Below are 15937 nucleotides of genomic sequence, written 5' to 3'. Positions count from 1 at the left end.
GCAAAGTGTGTGAGGCTGGGGGGCTGGATCGTGGTGGTTGTTGAGACGCCCTGATGAGCAGTTGGGGGGTTCTACTGGGGGCTTCTGAGCTTGACGGGCATGATGGGAGCCGAGTGTGGAAGGAGGGGAAGTGGGTCTGGGACGTGGGGTCACGGTGGTGGTCGTGGGTGGGGCGGGGCAGGGCATGGGGCTCGGGGGTGTTGTTCCCGGTCGGGCCAGGGTGGGGACCGGGCAGGCAGGCCTCCGAGTGACACCCCCTTGTGTCTCGCAGACGGCATCCACAGCGTGGCGGCGCTCTGCACCCTGCGGGTCACCGTCATCACGGACGACATGCTGACCAACAGCATCACCGTCCGCCTGGAGAACATGTCGCAGGAGAAGTTCCTGTCCCCACTGCTGTCCCGCTTCGTGGAAGGGGTGGCCACGGTGCTGTCCACCACCAAGGACGCCGTCTTCGTCTTCAACATCCAGAACGACACGGACGTCAGCTCCAACATCCTGAACGTGACCTTCTCGGCCTTGCTCCCCGGAGGCGTCCGGGACAAGTTCTTCCCATCGGAGGACCTACAGGAGCAGATCTACCTGAACCGGACGCTGCTGACGGCCGTGTCCACCCAGCGCGTCCTGCCCTTCGACGACAACATCTGTCTGCGGGAGCCGTGCGAGAACTACATGAAGTGCGTGTCGGTGCTCAAGTTCGACAGCTCGGCCCCCTTCATCAGCTCCCCAACCGTGCTCTTCCGGCCCATCCATCCCGTCAACGGGCTGCGCTGCCGCTGCCCACCCGGCTTCACCGGCGACTATTGCGAGACCGAGATTGACCTGTGCTACTCCAGCCCCTGCGGTGCCCACGGCCGGTGTCGCAGCCGGGAGGGCGGCTACAGCTGCGAGTGTCAGGAGGACTTCACAGGTAGGTGTCACCCTTCGTTGCGGGTCCCCGGGTGGCACAGGCGGTGGGGAGGCCCCGGGTCACCTCTGCTTCACACGAGGTTCCCAGTCCGCAGGTCGGAGGGTGTCGGGTGGTTTCCTCTGTCCACTTCCCTCCTCGGGGACAGGGTCAAAGGATGGACCGTGGGCCTGGGCGTTGGCTCTGCTTGCTGAGCACGGCCCCGAGGTCTCTACTGGCCCCGTGCCACTTAAGCCACCCTCTTTATAAGGACAGTAGGAGGAGGATGATAGTGCCAGAGCCACCTAAAAAATCTGCGTGTCTGTAATGACATGTGTTTTTTATAAGTGGCTTCAAATTTAAAGCAGTTCATTCCGGACTTCGAGTTTAATTGGTTACTGGAAAACAGTGTAATAACTAGGATAGAAATTGTGAGCCACTGATCACTTGGGTCTGGAAAGACCGTTGGTTTTTTCATGCCTCATTGTCACTGTAGAAATTACTCATCTTCTCTGCCTTGAAGATACACTTCCCTCGAGACGTCCTGATTTGTCACAAAGATGAATTGCTCTAAAGGCAGCCAATGGTTGTTTTTAAAAATAAAAAACCCGCCGAGAGCAGTACAGAAACATATGCTCTTGCTTTGGTCTTCGATGGCCTGTTACATAGAAGGACGGCTCACTTGACAAACAAGTGTACTGTGGCAGATGGTGACCGTCTGTCTTTTTGGAAAGTTCTCTGAGGTTGGGTGGGACCTGATTCATCCCAGAGGTGGTTTTGAGAGTCTTCCGCGGACTGTGTCCTCGGTTGACGTGTTTGGTGTAGACAGTGGAGAAATGGTTTCTGTGCGTGTGGGACGCAGCACAACTGATGGAGCTTAGGACGGGGCTTACAGTATTAACAGGTATTCATCGAGCAGGAAGGGAGTAAGCCTGGGGTGGGAGCACAGAGAGAGGGAGGCGGCCGTGTGGTGCTTTGCATCTGAAGAGGAGGAGCCCCAGCCAGAAGAGGGGGCGTTGGGCAGCCTGGGGAGATGGGTGTGCGCCCCGGCTTGCCACGTCTGAGCACCAGCCTGGTTATAATCTGCTGGCACCGCTGCGGCGAGAAAGACTTGATCGCCTGCCTGTGTCTCCCCTCCCCTTGCCCGTCTGTGTCTGTCTGCCTGTCCATCTGTCCTGTCCGGCTCTGGAGATCTCTTCCCCGCGGTCTCTCGAGTGTTAACCCTAAATTCCTGGCTACGCTGGAGCTTGGTGGTGAGCGGGGAAGGAAGGCAAAGGAGACTCCAGCCCCCGAGCCCACGCCTGAGTTGTCAGGGGGCTCTGGTTGTGCCGAAGAGCCGTGCCACGCAGGTGGGGGTCCTCCCCCCCTCCCCTTCCCTCTGCACGGCGTTGAGGTGGCATCTCGGCCTCTTCTGAAGTGCCTGACCGGGTGTGCCAGCCGCGGCACAGTGGAGGGGCCGGTGTCCCTGTCCCCCCCTTCTTGCCACGTGGCCTGGATGGGGAGTGCTTCTGCGGGTGACTCCTGCTTCAAGTGGGGAAGCCGTAGCCCCGGGAGAGAGCCTGGTGCCCTCCAGGGAGTCAGCCAGTGAGCAGTCATTCACTCGCTCCACGAGTATTAGTTGAGTGCCTGCTGTATGCCCGGCCAGTGTACGCAGCAGACCTACCCCTGCCCAATCAGGTGGGCCACCCAAGGTGACCGGCCCTCTCCCTGGTGGAGACATGTAGTGGTGGGGACCTGGTGGGGGACACCCCTAAGCACCCCCAGAATCTGGTGATTTCATCTTGAAGATGGGTCTGAAGGGTGGGGTCTGCCTCGGTCGAGGACACCAGCTTGTCTCGTGGCTGCAGCAGCAGTCCTGGCTTCCAGAAGTCCCGGATGTGAGCTTGGGGCCACGTCTGGGCAGGATAAGTAGAGGCCACTAGGGACCCGTGGACCCTGGATCCCATCCAAAGAGGCCTCAGCCCATTGGGTGGAAAGGACTTCCAGAGTTCTCAAATTTTGTTTTCATCACCAGAGTCATTTCTAGAGAAATTATGCCTGGGAATGACCCACTGTGTCATCACCACTGAAATGTCTTGATTGGCAGGGGACTAATTTGAATGTCTTTGGTACTAAATTATCATATGTATTTCCCTCCGAGATAAGACTCATTCAGACTGATTATTTTTACTCGGTCCCCCTTCCTCTCTTTCTTCCTTTCTTCCTTTGAAGCCCTGCTCTCTTGGTGCAGGTAATTGAGCCCATTTATTCGCGGTGAAAGCCGTGCTGTCGTCGCCAGGGTTTTATTACTTGCTCCCTGGTAAGGCGAGCTCGGGCTTGGCAGGCGGGAAGCTGGAAGGGGCCCAAGGCCGCCGGAGGACCCTGGCTTCCTGTGTTGCCAGACGGGAGACGAGCTGGGTGAAGGAAGGTATCAGTTAATTTCAGGAAAAGCTCATGAATTTGATGCTGGAAAAATACCCCGACAGCTCCCCTGTGTTTCTTCAGTCCACTTTGGCCTCAGGGAAGCTCCGAGGCCCCAGGGAAGAGGACTCCCCGTCCTTGTAGGGAGAAGGCATCTCCCCTTCTCAGGGCTCTGCATGGGGGCCTGGCGGGGGTCTGCAGGGGACCCCACTCTGAAGGGAACGGGGACAGAAGGACTGGAGGCATCGAGGCGCAGCTCAGCAACTGTCATGTGTGACAAGCATGCGCGCCGGGTTCCTTGGTTCCGGCCCCTCTGTCTTCCAGCCTGTGAACAGCATAGCTTTGGTTTTGGCTTTGCTTTTGGTTAAGCTCCCCAAGGACGTAGCCCGTTCCTCCCATCTCCCCACCCCCGCACCGGCCGTCCCTCTGTCCTTGCCTCCCTCAGGACCCCCAGCCCAGCGCTGTCCCTGCTGTCGGAAGGTTCTGGAAGTTTTCCCAACTTCCTTGGACAGTGACCGTCGATCTTCTCGGAAACTTCCTTGGTGCCTTGTTTATGCGTTAGTTGCTCTGCTCTCATTTTGGGTGTGATCCACTTATTTCCAGGACCCTCAGGACAGCAGCGACCTGCAGATAGTACTTATTGGGCACTTAACGTGCTGTACTGTTCCAGATGATTCTACACTGCTACCCCAATCCTCCTGGCAGCTGTACGTCCCCATTTCATAAATGGAGAGACTGTGGTACGGGGCATTAAAGTTTCTAGCCCAGAGGTTCTCAGCGGGGGTGATTCTGCCCCCGGGGGACACACGACAGTATCCAAAGATGGTTTTGGTTGTCTCAGCTGGGGGTGGGGTGCTCGTGGCGGGAGGCCAGGGGTGCTGCCTTGCGTCCTCCAAGGGTACAGGACGCCCCCCACGGAGAATGGTCCTCGTGTCTGCGGTGGAGGTGGAGGAGCCCTGCTCCAGACCCGGGCGAGGGGTGAGTCGGGATTCGAACCCGGTGCTCTGGCTTCTGAGCTCAGGCTTGTCCGCCCTGTGGATTCCTCGAGGGCGGAATGGCCTGGTTTGCCTGTTTATTACTGGGTCCTTTCTCTTGCTTCCTTGACTTCACGGCATCTATTAAGAAGCGCCTTCCGCGTGCAGGGTTCCGAGTGAAGTGTGATGCGTAAGAAGGAGCAGTGTCGCTGAGCAGTGGCCCCAGGGAGAGGGTTTCACTCGCGGTCACCCCGTTACCCGAGGGGGTGGCAGGAAACTCCTCCCGCCCGGGAGGACACTGGACCAAACCCATCCAGGGCAAGCCTCAGGGTGGGATTCTGCGTCCGGGTCCTGTGGCCTCTTGATGCGTCGTCTCCCTAATTAAAGTCTGATCACTCCTCGCTGACGTGGCGGAGAGCACGTGTCCACCCTGGCTCTGCTCCAGGTCCTTTCCCCGTGCCTGTCACGACCCCATGAGGTAGGGACAGTTGTCATCCATTTCAGGGACACCAAGATGCAGAGCCGGGTGGGGGGCCCCGGGGATTTCCTTCCAGAGCCTCAGGGGCCGGCCCCGCCCCACCCCACTGCCCCTTGCTGGCCTTCCAGAAGCATGCCCGGTTCCTCTCCCCGGGGCCCTGCCCCTCGAGTGCGCTTTCCCTTGTCTTCCCGAATGTCACCTCCGTGTCCCCGTTCCTCTGCCCTCCCCTCCCCCACAGCAGAGGTCGGTGGCTGGAGTCCAGATCTGCTCGGTGCTGTCTGCCCCCTCCCCTCTGCGTCCAGCATCTTTGTCCGTCAGCACAGTGCCGGGCATACAGTAGGCGTGTGACAAATACCCATGCGGGACGACGGGGTCAGGGGTTAAGTGGGCCATTCCTCCTCGCAGGCCTCAGAAGACATCCTGGAGTTCTGGGATTCTGTGCTGTGCTCAGAGCGGAGCCTCTGCCGCCCCCGCGGCTGAGCTGGAGGGGACGGGGCTCCCCCTTCCGTCCGCTGTGTCCCTTCCTGTCCTGCTGGTGGGTGTGCCCACCAAGGGCCACTCGGGTCACTGCCCGGCCGTGTGCCCACGCGGCCCCGGCCCACGGCTGCCTTGGAATCCCTTCCCCTTCCTCACACACATCCTCCCAGGGTGAGAGCAGCGGGCAGTGATTTATGTCACAGCCACGTCGGCCCAGGGGTGCATTCCTGAGAAGGCGGCAGCTTTGATGTCACCCGGGAAGGAGGGCTTTCAAGGACCTCTCGGTCATCTGCGTGTCGGGGGGGGACAGAGGGGAGGGTCCCGTTTATTCCTGAGCCTCTGTGTTTAGACCCCAGGCCGCTTGTCTGGGTTCAGAGGGTGTTTTCGGCAAATACCAGCCAACAGTCCTGCCTCTGTGCGTGAAGCACACAGCTGTCCCTGGGCTTCGGACATCCAGGCTGCTGGACCCTGTGTCGTCAAGGGTGTGCCCCAGCTGGATTTAGCCTGGTTTGGGGGTCAGAGGGTCAGGGGCCACTTAGGAGAGTCTCAGTGACGCTGGGTTGGAGCTTTGTGCTAACAGCCCCAGGATGGGGTGTCCCAGTTGGCCTGTGAGGGGGGCTTCTGGGACCCTGACTGTCCCCCGGGGTGACCTCAGCAGGGCTGGGGGCCCTGACTGTCCCCAGGGCCAGGATATTTTGTGTAGGTTCAAGGCCAAGAGAAACTTTTAATGTAAAAATCGAATCATCTTTTCTGTTCATGGGGAAGAATTTCAATCAATTCTGGCACTTCTCCGATTCTTACTCCAGCTCTGAGTTTTATCTTGAATTCTCTCATCAGAGTAATAGTATCTCCATCCTCCTGGGGTACACTGACCCTGCACCCCCATATTAGACTAAAAATGCTTCGTGCGTCTGAGCCGTGCCGTCCTCCTGTGGGGTGACATTCACATAACACAAGAGAAATAAGTTTGCTGCACTTACTGCAATTTACTGGATTAAAAGAAAGCTCCACTTGGAAGAGTTCATCGTCAAGTTGAATTTAGTCCTTAAACCGGAGAGTTAATTGTCATTCAAAATGAAAATCGTTACCTGGCCTATAATTAAAATCTCAAATAAATCAGAAACAGAATCCTTTCTTAGGAAAATGTACTTTTCAGATACTCAGGATTACTCCAAGTTTCTCTCTCTTTAGCACCTCTCCAGTCTTTGACGTTGGGTTCTTTCTACTGGTTCCAGGTTGGGGATATCCAGCATTTCTCTAGTACATTATTGTAAAGCTAGGGCATTACTGCACTTCAGGAAGACTTTGTGTTCCATTAAAATCATATACAGAGAGATTGCGGTGGGGATAGATTTAGCCAGGGATCTCCTTTTCTCTTCCATGGAATTCTTTCCCCCAAAGCTGGGGTTTTGACAGACAGAATAATCATCCTCCTCGTCTGGCCAGGGTGTCCGAGCACAGCCAAACGGCCGCTGGGGACAGGGGCGGGGGTAACAGGGCTTCTGTTAGCTTCCTGGGGCTACTGTCACAAAGGACCACACACTGGCTGGCTTAAAATAACAGAAATTGGACTTCCCTGGTGGCGCAGGGGTTAAGAATCTGCCTGCCAACGCAGGGGACATGGGTTCGAGCCCTGGTCCAGGAAGATCCCACATGCCGCAGAGCAACTAAGCCCCTGCGCCACAACTACTGAGCCTGCGCTCTAGAGCCCACAAGCCACAGCTACTGAGCCTGTGTGCCACAACTATTGAAGCCTGCGCGCCTAGAGCCCGTGCTCCGCAACAAGAGAAGCCACCGCAATGAGAAGCCCGCGCACTGCAATGAAGAGTAGCCCCCGCTCTCCGCAACTAGAGAAAGCCCGCGCGCAGCAACGAAGACCCAACGCAGCCAAAAATAAAATAAATTTATTAAAATAAAAAATAGCATAAATTTATTCTCTCACAGCTCTGGAGGCCTGAAGTCCGAAATCAAGGTGTCGGCGGGGACTTGCTCCCTGCAGAGGCCCTAGGGGAGAGTCCTTCCTGCCTCTTCTTAGCTTCTGGTTGTCCTGGGTGGTCCTTGGCTTGTAGCTGCATCTCTTTAGTCTCTGCCTCTGTCCTCATATGGCACCCCCTGCCCCCGGTGTGTTCTGTCTCTGTGTCCAAATTTCCCTCATTTTAAAAGGACACCAGTCATTGGACTAGGGCCCCTGCTAGTCCATTATAATCTCATTTTAACTTGATCACATCTGCAAGAACCTATTTCCAAGTGAGGTTAATTCACAAGCACCAGGGGTTAGGACTTGAACATGATTTGGCTGCTGGGAACACAGTTCCACCGGCCTCAGGGCTTCTGGGGGTTGGTGGTGGTGGCCACTTCTTGTCGACCTGCTTGTCGAGCGTCCGCTGGGCCAGAGGACACAGAGGCTCTGGGTCAGAGGCTCTGATAGGCTTCTGTGATTTGTTTTCTTTTTAGAGATCTAAAAACAAGCGTTCCTCATGTCCACCCAGCCAGCTTCTAGGTGGGTCAGATGAGCTGGGCGCAGGGCGTGGGTCGGTGAGGAACACGGGTATACGCTGAAGTGTCTGACCACGGTGAGCAGAGTGGCCTGAGGACATGCCACGTGCGGTTAGAACCTTCCTGGGTCGTCGTACCCGCTGTCCGAGGGGAGACGAGGCTCCGTGGCCAGTTCCTGCCGGGGGTCTCCCCCATGCAGGCTGCGAGTATGCGGTGTGTGCGCATGTGGAGAGCAGCTGCTTCTGCAGAAAGAGCCAGAAGGCAGGCTCCATGAGAGCAAGGACTGGGCTTGCCTGCTCCCCCCTCAGCTCGTGTCCTGCAGCTGCTGTGACAAAGTCCCACAGACGAGTGGCTTAAGCAGCACAGATTTATTCTCGCGGAGTTCCTTCTGGAGGCGCCGGGGGAGAATCCCTCCTTTTCCAGCTTCTAGAGGCTGCCTGCATCCCTTGGCTGGCGGCCCTTCCTCACCCCACGCCAGCCTCTGCCTCTGTCATCACAGCTTCTCTGCTGACCCCCGTCCCCCACGAGGACCCTGGCCATTACCCCGGGCCCCCAGGAATCCAGGGTAACTTCCCTGTCTCAAGTCTCAAGATCCCTACCTGAACCACACCTGCCAAGTCCCTTCTGTGGTGTGAGGTCACATGGCCTCAGGCTCCAGGCAGTAGGATGTGGATGGCTTCGGGGCTCCGTATTCTCCCACCGGCGCCCGGCACCCCCTTGATGCTCAGTCAGTATTTGTGGAGGGATGCATAAGCGAGGCCTTCGCCATCGGCACTGGGGTCCGTCCCCGCTGTTTCTCTGGAGGCACCACGTGGACCAAGGGCCACCGGGAGTTACTGGGAGTCCAGTTTGAGCCCTTGACCCGTGAGTGGCCACCCCCGACTTCCCCAGGGAGAGTGGTCTCCGCTCACGCTGTTGCCCATCGCCCGTCCTGAGCCCTTTTCCTGATGTGGACAGACAGATGTCTCTTGTCGTGCTCCCAGTGCCTGCAGGGCTGGGGTAACGGGGTGAGACTTCTCTGCTGGGGTCGCCGGACGCAGCTGGAGGAGGGAGGGTGTGTTAACCAGGGCAACGCAGCTGTCCTGAGTCCAAGCGGCGAATGCAGAATGCACGTTCTTCCCTCTGGACGTTCATCTGTCCCGGGAACCGTGCCTCCTCCCGGCACCAGGCAGGAAGGGGAATTGGAACCATCGGGGGCTGAGCTGCTGTTTTGCATGGATGATTAAGGTTTTAGTTAGCATTCCGGCTGAGTTTGGACACGTTGCCATTTCAGAGTTGGCACGGTTTCCCGACTAACTGATAAAGTGCTGGGGATGGCCCTTTCCGGCCTCGCTGCCCACAGCTGCGAGTTTACTTTCCACCGACAGGTTCTTCCCGTGGTCAGCAGGGACCCTCAGCCCGGCCTCCAGGCTTCCATCTTCCCTGGGGTGCAGGGCTTCTCCCACCCCACCCACGCAAGCCCACCCTCTCCAGGAGACCTTCCCAGGCCCTCCTGTGCCCCGACCCTCAGAGGGCCCCATGTCATTAGACCTAAACCATAGTCCTGTGTCTGAGATACTATCCTGGAGCTGGTTCTTGGGACGTTGCAGGACAGATGCCCTGGCCCAGGGGTTTCCGGGTGACCTCTCCCAAAGCCGGGGCCTCCCTGGATGAGGCGGTTTCCAGGCTGTATACCGCCCCCCCATCCCGTGGTCTCTGGAGAGAGGCCTGCAGAGGCCCACAAGGGCACAAGGAGGGCCCTGGACAGCCTCACCATCGGGCCCCAGGACAGCGTGAACCTCCCTCCCACCAAGCCCCCGGCGGATGTTGGCTGGGGCCCAGGCTGCCCCGGGGCGGGACCCTCCACCATTCTGGGACCCCAGATGTCTCCTGAGCTGCCACCAGCTGTATCCTTCTGAGCCCACATCCTTGGCCGGGAAGGACTCTGCCTTTGCTTTCAGGGGGTTGAGTAGCCAAGATGGGGTTCTGGGCGCTCAGGCCCTGGGGGTCAGCTCAGCGAACTCTCCCCTGGTCACCAGGTGCACCTTTGCCCCAGGCACCCCACGTGCAAGTGTCCGGCCCTCTGGGGGGCCTCCCTCACCGGCTTTGGCAGCCAAGATTTTGGGGTCCACCTGTGTGTGTTCAGTTGGTGCCTCCTGGGTCCTTAGCTGCTGCCCATCGTGGAAGAGAAAGCCCAGGTCTTTGTGGTGTCCTGGGGGACAGAGGGGGCTTTCTCTTCCACGGCTCCAGCTCTGCTGAGGCTTACGGAGTCGCTGAAAGGTGTTAGGGGCGCTGCTTTCTTGGGGGACTGTCCCCAGGAAGAGATTTCTGCTGAGTCTGGCCGGTTTCCGGGGTGTGTTTAGGATTTGTAGTGGTTTCCTGTGACTGCTGGAATAAAAGACCATAGGCTGGGTGGCTTAACACAGCAGAAATTCATTCTCTCACGGTTCCAGAGGCCAGAATTCTGAAATCAAGGTGTGGGCGGGGCCACGCTCCCTCTGAAGGCTTTGGGGACACCAGGGGGGGTCCTTTTGTCTCTTCCAGCCGTGGTGGCCTCAGGCTCCCTGGGCTCGTGCCTCCATCCTCACATGGTCTGTAAACTCCAGCTGTTCCTCTTTCATAAGGATTCGCGTGATTGCAGAGGGCCCACCCGGGTAACAAGGAGGGTCTCAGTTCAAGATCCTTAATTTAATCATGTCTTTTGCCACGTGACGTGATAGTCACTCTTTTGCCACATGGGGTGATAGTCACAGGTTCCGGGAATTAGGATGTGGACATATCTTTTAGGAGCCACCGTTTAGCTGACTTCAGGGTGGGTTATTTTCTGTTCCCCCCACCCCCCAATGGACGTGAGGAGAGGGGGGTAGGGAGAGCACCCCCTTTCTGACAGGAGGGGGTCCCCAAGTATGGCTGCGGGCTGGGCTGGGCTGGGCTGGGCCGGGCCGTGTACCTGCACCAGGAGTTTGGAAAGCACTGTGATTTTTCAGGTTCACCGGGTTTCAACCTCTCAGGTGTGTAGGTAACTCTTGACTTACAGCCAGGAGCCGTGGAGACGCTGGAATCATTTTTTTTGGTGCTGGAATGCATTTTTAATTTATATTTTAGAAAAATGGGTGTGTCGGGGTTCTGGGAATTTGCTTCAAAGACAGTAGTGAAGTCACCCCGAAGCCCCAGCCTGGGGCAGGCCTGCCATGGTCTGGGCTTCCGGCCTCCCCTCCCCGTGGTGTGGGCAGGTGTCTGGCCTCTGAGAGGCCCTTCCTGGCAGCTTTGCCCCGTAGGGGAGGAGGCTCCAGGGCCGGGCCAAGAGGTGAGGCAGTCCAGTAACCTTGAAACTCAGAGGCAGAGGGGGAGAGGCTTGAAGGGAGCTGGGGGTGGGGAGCGGGCCAGTGGGGGGCTTGGGTGGACAGATGGGGCCTCCAGGCTCAAGAAGCCAGTTCAGAGCAGGTGGTCAGCTCAAGAGCTTCACAGAATTAGCCGATCTCACCTTGAGCCCGGCCTCCTAGGGGCTAGGCCAGCCCCGGGGCCAGAAACAGAAATCCTGCCTTCAGGGAGGGTTTCCAGCCGGGGAAACTGAGTCAGTGGTCGGGAGCCTGCTCGGGGCACCTCTGCGGGGGGTTAGGTGGGAGGGTGTGCCTAGGCCGTGGGTGGGTGGATGGAAGGGTGGATGGACTGACTTTTTCAGTGTTGAACCTTTTCAGAGACCCTGTCCTTGTCTCTGTGCTCCTTCTGAGGCTTCCAACACAAGCTGTGCTGGTGGATCACTGCCTCCGGAGAGTCTAGTTTTTCTAGTTCAAAGCCCTGAGCTGTCGCTTAGGACCAGAAGGCAATTGTCTCTTTATTTATTGAAAAACTGAAGTCATAAAAACCTCTACACTCCCTTCTCTTCCTGGGGCCCGGCCCTGGCCCTCCTCCAGGGCCGAGGGGTTCGGCCTGGCTGTGCTCCCCCTCCTGCTGGCCCCCAGCTCCTCGTCTCCCTCCTCCTCATCCCCCAGCAGCCCCGGCATCTTCTGAAGCGCCTCTTGGCAGGAACCAGGTTCACATCGTCATCTCCTGCGTCCCGCCCTGCCCCTCCTCCCCCAGACCTGCCGTGACTGTCACACACACGTGCACACACACCCCGCACCACATATACACGCCACACACAGACACATCACATACCACACACATCACACACACACATATACACACCACACAGACATACATCACATCCCACACACACACACATCACATATACACACCACACAGACATACATCACATACATACACATACACACACATCACATACCATATACACACCACACAGACATACATCACGTACATACACATACCACACACATCACACACACACGTCACATACCATATACACACCACACAGACATACATCACATACATACACATACACACACATCACACACACACATCACATACCATATACACACCACACAGACATACATCACATACATACACATACCACACACATCACACACACATCACATACCATACACATCTCACACACACACATACATCACATATACATGCCACACAGACATACATCACATACATACACACACCACACACATCACACACACACGTCACATACCATATACACACCACACAGACATACATCACATACATACACATACACACACATCACACACACACATCACACACCATATACACACCACACAGACATACATCACATACATACACATACCACACACATCACACACACATCACATACCATACACATCACACACACACACATCACATACCATACACATCTCACACACACACACATACATCACATATACATGCCACACAGACATACATCACATAACACACACACACACACACACATCACATACCATACACATCACACACACACACATCACATACCATACACATCACACACACATACCTCACATATACATGCCACACAGACATACATCACATACATACACACACCACACACATCACACACACACACATCACATATACACGCCACACAGACATACATCACATAACACACACACACACTCCTGTGCCGTCTGCCTTCCCCCTGCCAGGCCCTGCTCCCCACGGGTCTCTCTACAGCGAGGGGTGTTTGGCTGTGCCCCTCCTCCTTCGCAGACCTGACCAGGTGCGCACCCGTCACCCAGCATCCGGCGCAGCCCCCGATATCCCTGTGCTTCTGCTGGGGCCCTTTCCGGGGCCGAGCCGTCTCCACCGCCACGGACGCTCCTGCACAGCCCGGCTCAGACGCTCCCCCACTCGGGCACTATGTCTTTCCTCCATTTCCCTTATCTTTAAGGAATATCTTTTTTGGTTACAAACAAAAAATGGTATGCTTATACCCTATGCTGGGCGTCAGCTTCCGGCCTGTAAGATGGGGGCGTATGAGAGTTCCCACACCAGGGGCTGCGAGGCCTCCTCCGCCCCTGTAACCCTGAGCCGTTATCACAGCCCCCCTGCAGACGAGCCCTTGTTTAAGCTCCGTGAAGCTGGCGCTCCTCTAGGGCACTTAACGCTCCCCACCCGAGGGTCTGTGGCTTTGGCACTACGGGCTGGGGTTCCTGTTGTCCCCCCATCCCCAGCCCCAAGCCTGGGTGGGACAGGCATCCAGTGACGGGGACGTGCGTGAGGTCGTGGCGGTTGGAGGGGCCTCGGCTCCTGGGAGCTCCTGCTTTGCAGCTACAAATGCCTTTCTATGGGGTGGGGGTCCTCTCCCAGTTTTCCGTGCAGGGTTCTGCGTTGGCAGCCATGACCAGGAGGCCAGGCCTCAGGTCCTCCTCGGCAGGGGGTTGCAGTGCCACCTGCGTTATTGAGCGAGGCTGTTGGCTTGCTCGGGTGACCCCGATCCTCGGTGGAGGGTGAGGCTGGCGGTCATAATGGGTGGGGGTTGCACAGGGGGAGGGTGGGGGCACCTTCCCCAGGTTTTGAATGGCTCAGAGCAAGCATCTGACTCTAAGCAGGATACCAGGGTGCTTGGAATAAGTTTGGAAGCCCAACTTTACTTTGAGGATTCCTAGAAGAGGAAAGGTGAAGTTAAATCTTGTTAAGAAAGCGTGTCTGAGAACATTTATTGCATTAAAATAGTGTTTCGGGGCTTCCCTGGTGGCGCAGTGGTTGAGAATCTGCCTGCCAATGCAGGGGACACGGGTTCGAGCCCTGGTCTGGGAAGATCCCACATGCCGCGGAGCAGCTGAGCCCGTGAGTCACAACTACTGAGCCTGCGCGTCTGGAGCCTGTGCTCCGCAACAGGAGAGGCCGCGATAGTGAGAGGCCCGCGCACCGCGATGAAGGGTGGCTCCCACTCGCTGCAACTGGAGAAAGCCCTCACACAGAAGCGAAGACCCAACACAGCCAAAAATAAAAATAATAAATAAATAATAAATTAAAAAATTAAAACAAAAATAGTGTTTCATGTAAGAGCTGTATATTAAAAAAAAGATACAGGGCTCACTAAATTTGGTCCTAATTATTTGCCTCAAGTAAGGTGATTTTAAGAATTAAAAACCATCCTATCACATCTCTTCACAACTCTGAGTTCTGATGCCAGGTTGGCTGTGATGTCCCATGGAAATGGGACAGTTCTGCAAATCAGGGCTTTCCCCCGAGGGCTGGCCGTCGGGATCTGCCAGCACAGCCCTGAGGAGAAGATACAGTTAAAGAAACATGTAAGTGGATTACTGTGCAGTTTAGCTGGAGTGGCTGCCACGGAAAGCACCTGCTAAGGCGCACACGGGGGCCTGGGGTTGGCCTGAGCGAAGGTCCTGGAACCCAGAGATGAGACCCTTTCCAGGGGACCCAGTTCATCTGAAACCTGCACTCTCAGAGTCCTCACTGCCTTTTATTAAAAAGAAAAAAAAAAGCGTGTTTATCTGTAGAATTAATTCTTCATTCATTAGGTCAACAAATTCCCAACACTATTGGAATCAAATCTGTGAATTATGCAGGTTTTATAATTCTGTACGGGCATTCATCATTGGCTTGGAAGGGGGGGAAATCCTGGCCTTTTATGACTTCATCTCACAAGCATTCGTCGAGTACCTGCTACGTGCCGGGCGTTTGTCAGGCACCCTCTGTGTGCTGGATATTCTTAGACTTGACCCCCAGACAGACCCTGCCCCTGCCCCTGCCCCGGAGCTTGGGGAGACAGAGGCTGGGGAACAGCTGCACAGCAGGTGTCACCCTGGAGCTGGGATGGGCGCTCTCTGGAGAGGGGAGATTCTGGGCCCATCAGGGTCTGTCCTGGGTGCCCTGGCCCTGGTCAGGTGGGTGGGCGAAGCCTCCTGAGGGGATGCAGGGTGCCTGAGATGAGGCTACATCCAGGCACAGGGAAGCCACCTGCAGAGGCCAGCAGAGAGGATGCCAGGCACAGAGAAAAGAAAGGGGGTCACCAGGGGGTGATCGTTGACAGTGGTGAATATGCATGAGTGTGGACCTAGGGGGTCGTCTCCATTAGCCTATTGAATCCCCCAGCCTCCCTTCAAAGAGGGAGACCTTGTGGCCGGCATGAGAGGTGGTGAGTGTGGCGTAGACGGGGCTGGCATGTGGCCGAGGGCCAGGCTCCAAGGTGGAAGGGTCTTTATGGAGCAGCGGGATTGTTTGTTTGTTTTTTTTAATTTATTATTTATTTATTATTATTATTTTTTATTTTTGGCTGTGTTGGGTCCTCGCCTCTGCGCGAGGGCCCTCTCCAGTTGCAGCGAATGGGGGCCACTCTTCATCGCGATGCGCGGGCCTCTCACTATCGCGGGCTCTCTTGTTGCGGAGCAGAGGCTCCAGACGCTCAGGCCCAGCAGCTGTGGCCCACGGGCCCAGCCGCTCCGTGGCATGTGGGATCCTCCCAGACCAGGGCCCAAACCCGCGTCCCCCGCATCGGCAGGCAGACCCTCAACCACTGCGCCACCAGGGAAGCCCAGCGGGATTGTTTTGAAGCCAGTGTGTGGCCAGGCCAGCATTCTGGAAAGCTCTCTCGGGTGCTCTGTGGAGAAGAGGCAGATCTGCAAGGTGATGAGCAGCTGGCCTGGGTCCAGGGGCCCGAGAGATGGTCGCTGTCTGTGGTTGTGCAGGTGGGGGTTGGTGTAGACTGGGGTGCAGGTGGCAGCGCAGGCGAGTGACGCGGACCCTGGGGGATGGCACTGGTGGGGACAAGGGAGGAGGGGAGGGGGTGGCTCTGGAGCTCCTGGCCCCCCTCTCTGGGCAGCTGCAGGACCCTCTCTAGGTGGGGGACCCGGAGAACAG

At 56.9% G+C, this 15937-nt stretch overlaps 1 protein-coding gene across 4 annotated transcripts in view; it reads left to right on the top strand.

The window, feature by feature from the left end:
* Positions 1-15937, top strand: part of CELSR1 (cadherin EGF LAG seven-pass G-type receptor 1) — a 149884-nt gene that overhangs the window by 54592 nt on the left and 79355 nt on the right. For all 4 annotated transcript variants that reach the window (XM_082350585.1, XM_082350584.1, XM_082350583.1 and 1 more), the window contains exon 2: positions 272-910. In XM_082350585.1, coding sequence (XP_082206711.1) covers positions 272-910 — 639 coding nt within the window. The remainder of the gene's footprint in view (positions 1-271; positions 911-15937) is intronic.

This window comes from Balaenoptera borealis, assembly GCF_965194805.1.
Source record: "Balaenoptera borealis genome assembly, chromosome: 13".
NCBI lineage: Eukaryota > Metazoa > Chordata > Mammalia > Artiodactyla > Balaenopteridae > Balaenoptera > Balaenoptera borealis.
Note: the sequence above shows the minus strand (reverse complement) of the source record. Positions and strands in the feature narration are given on the sequence as shown.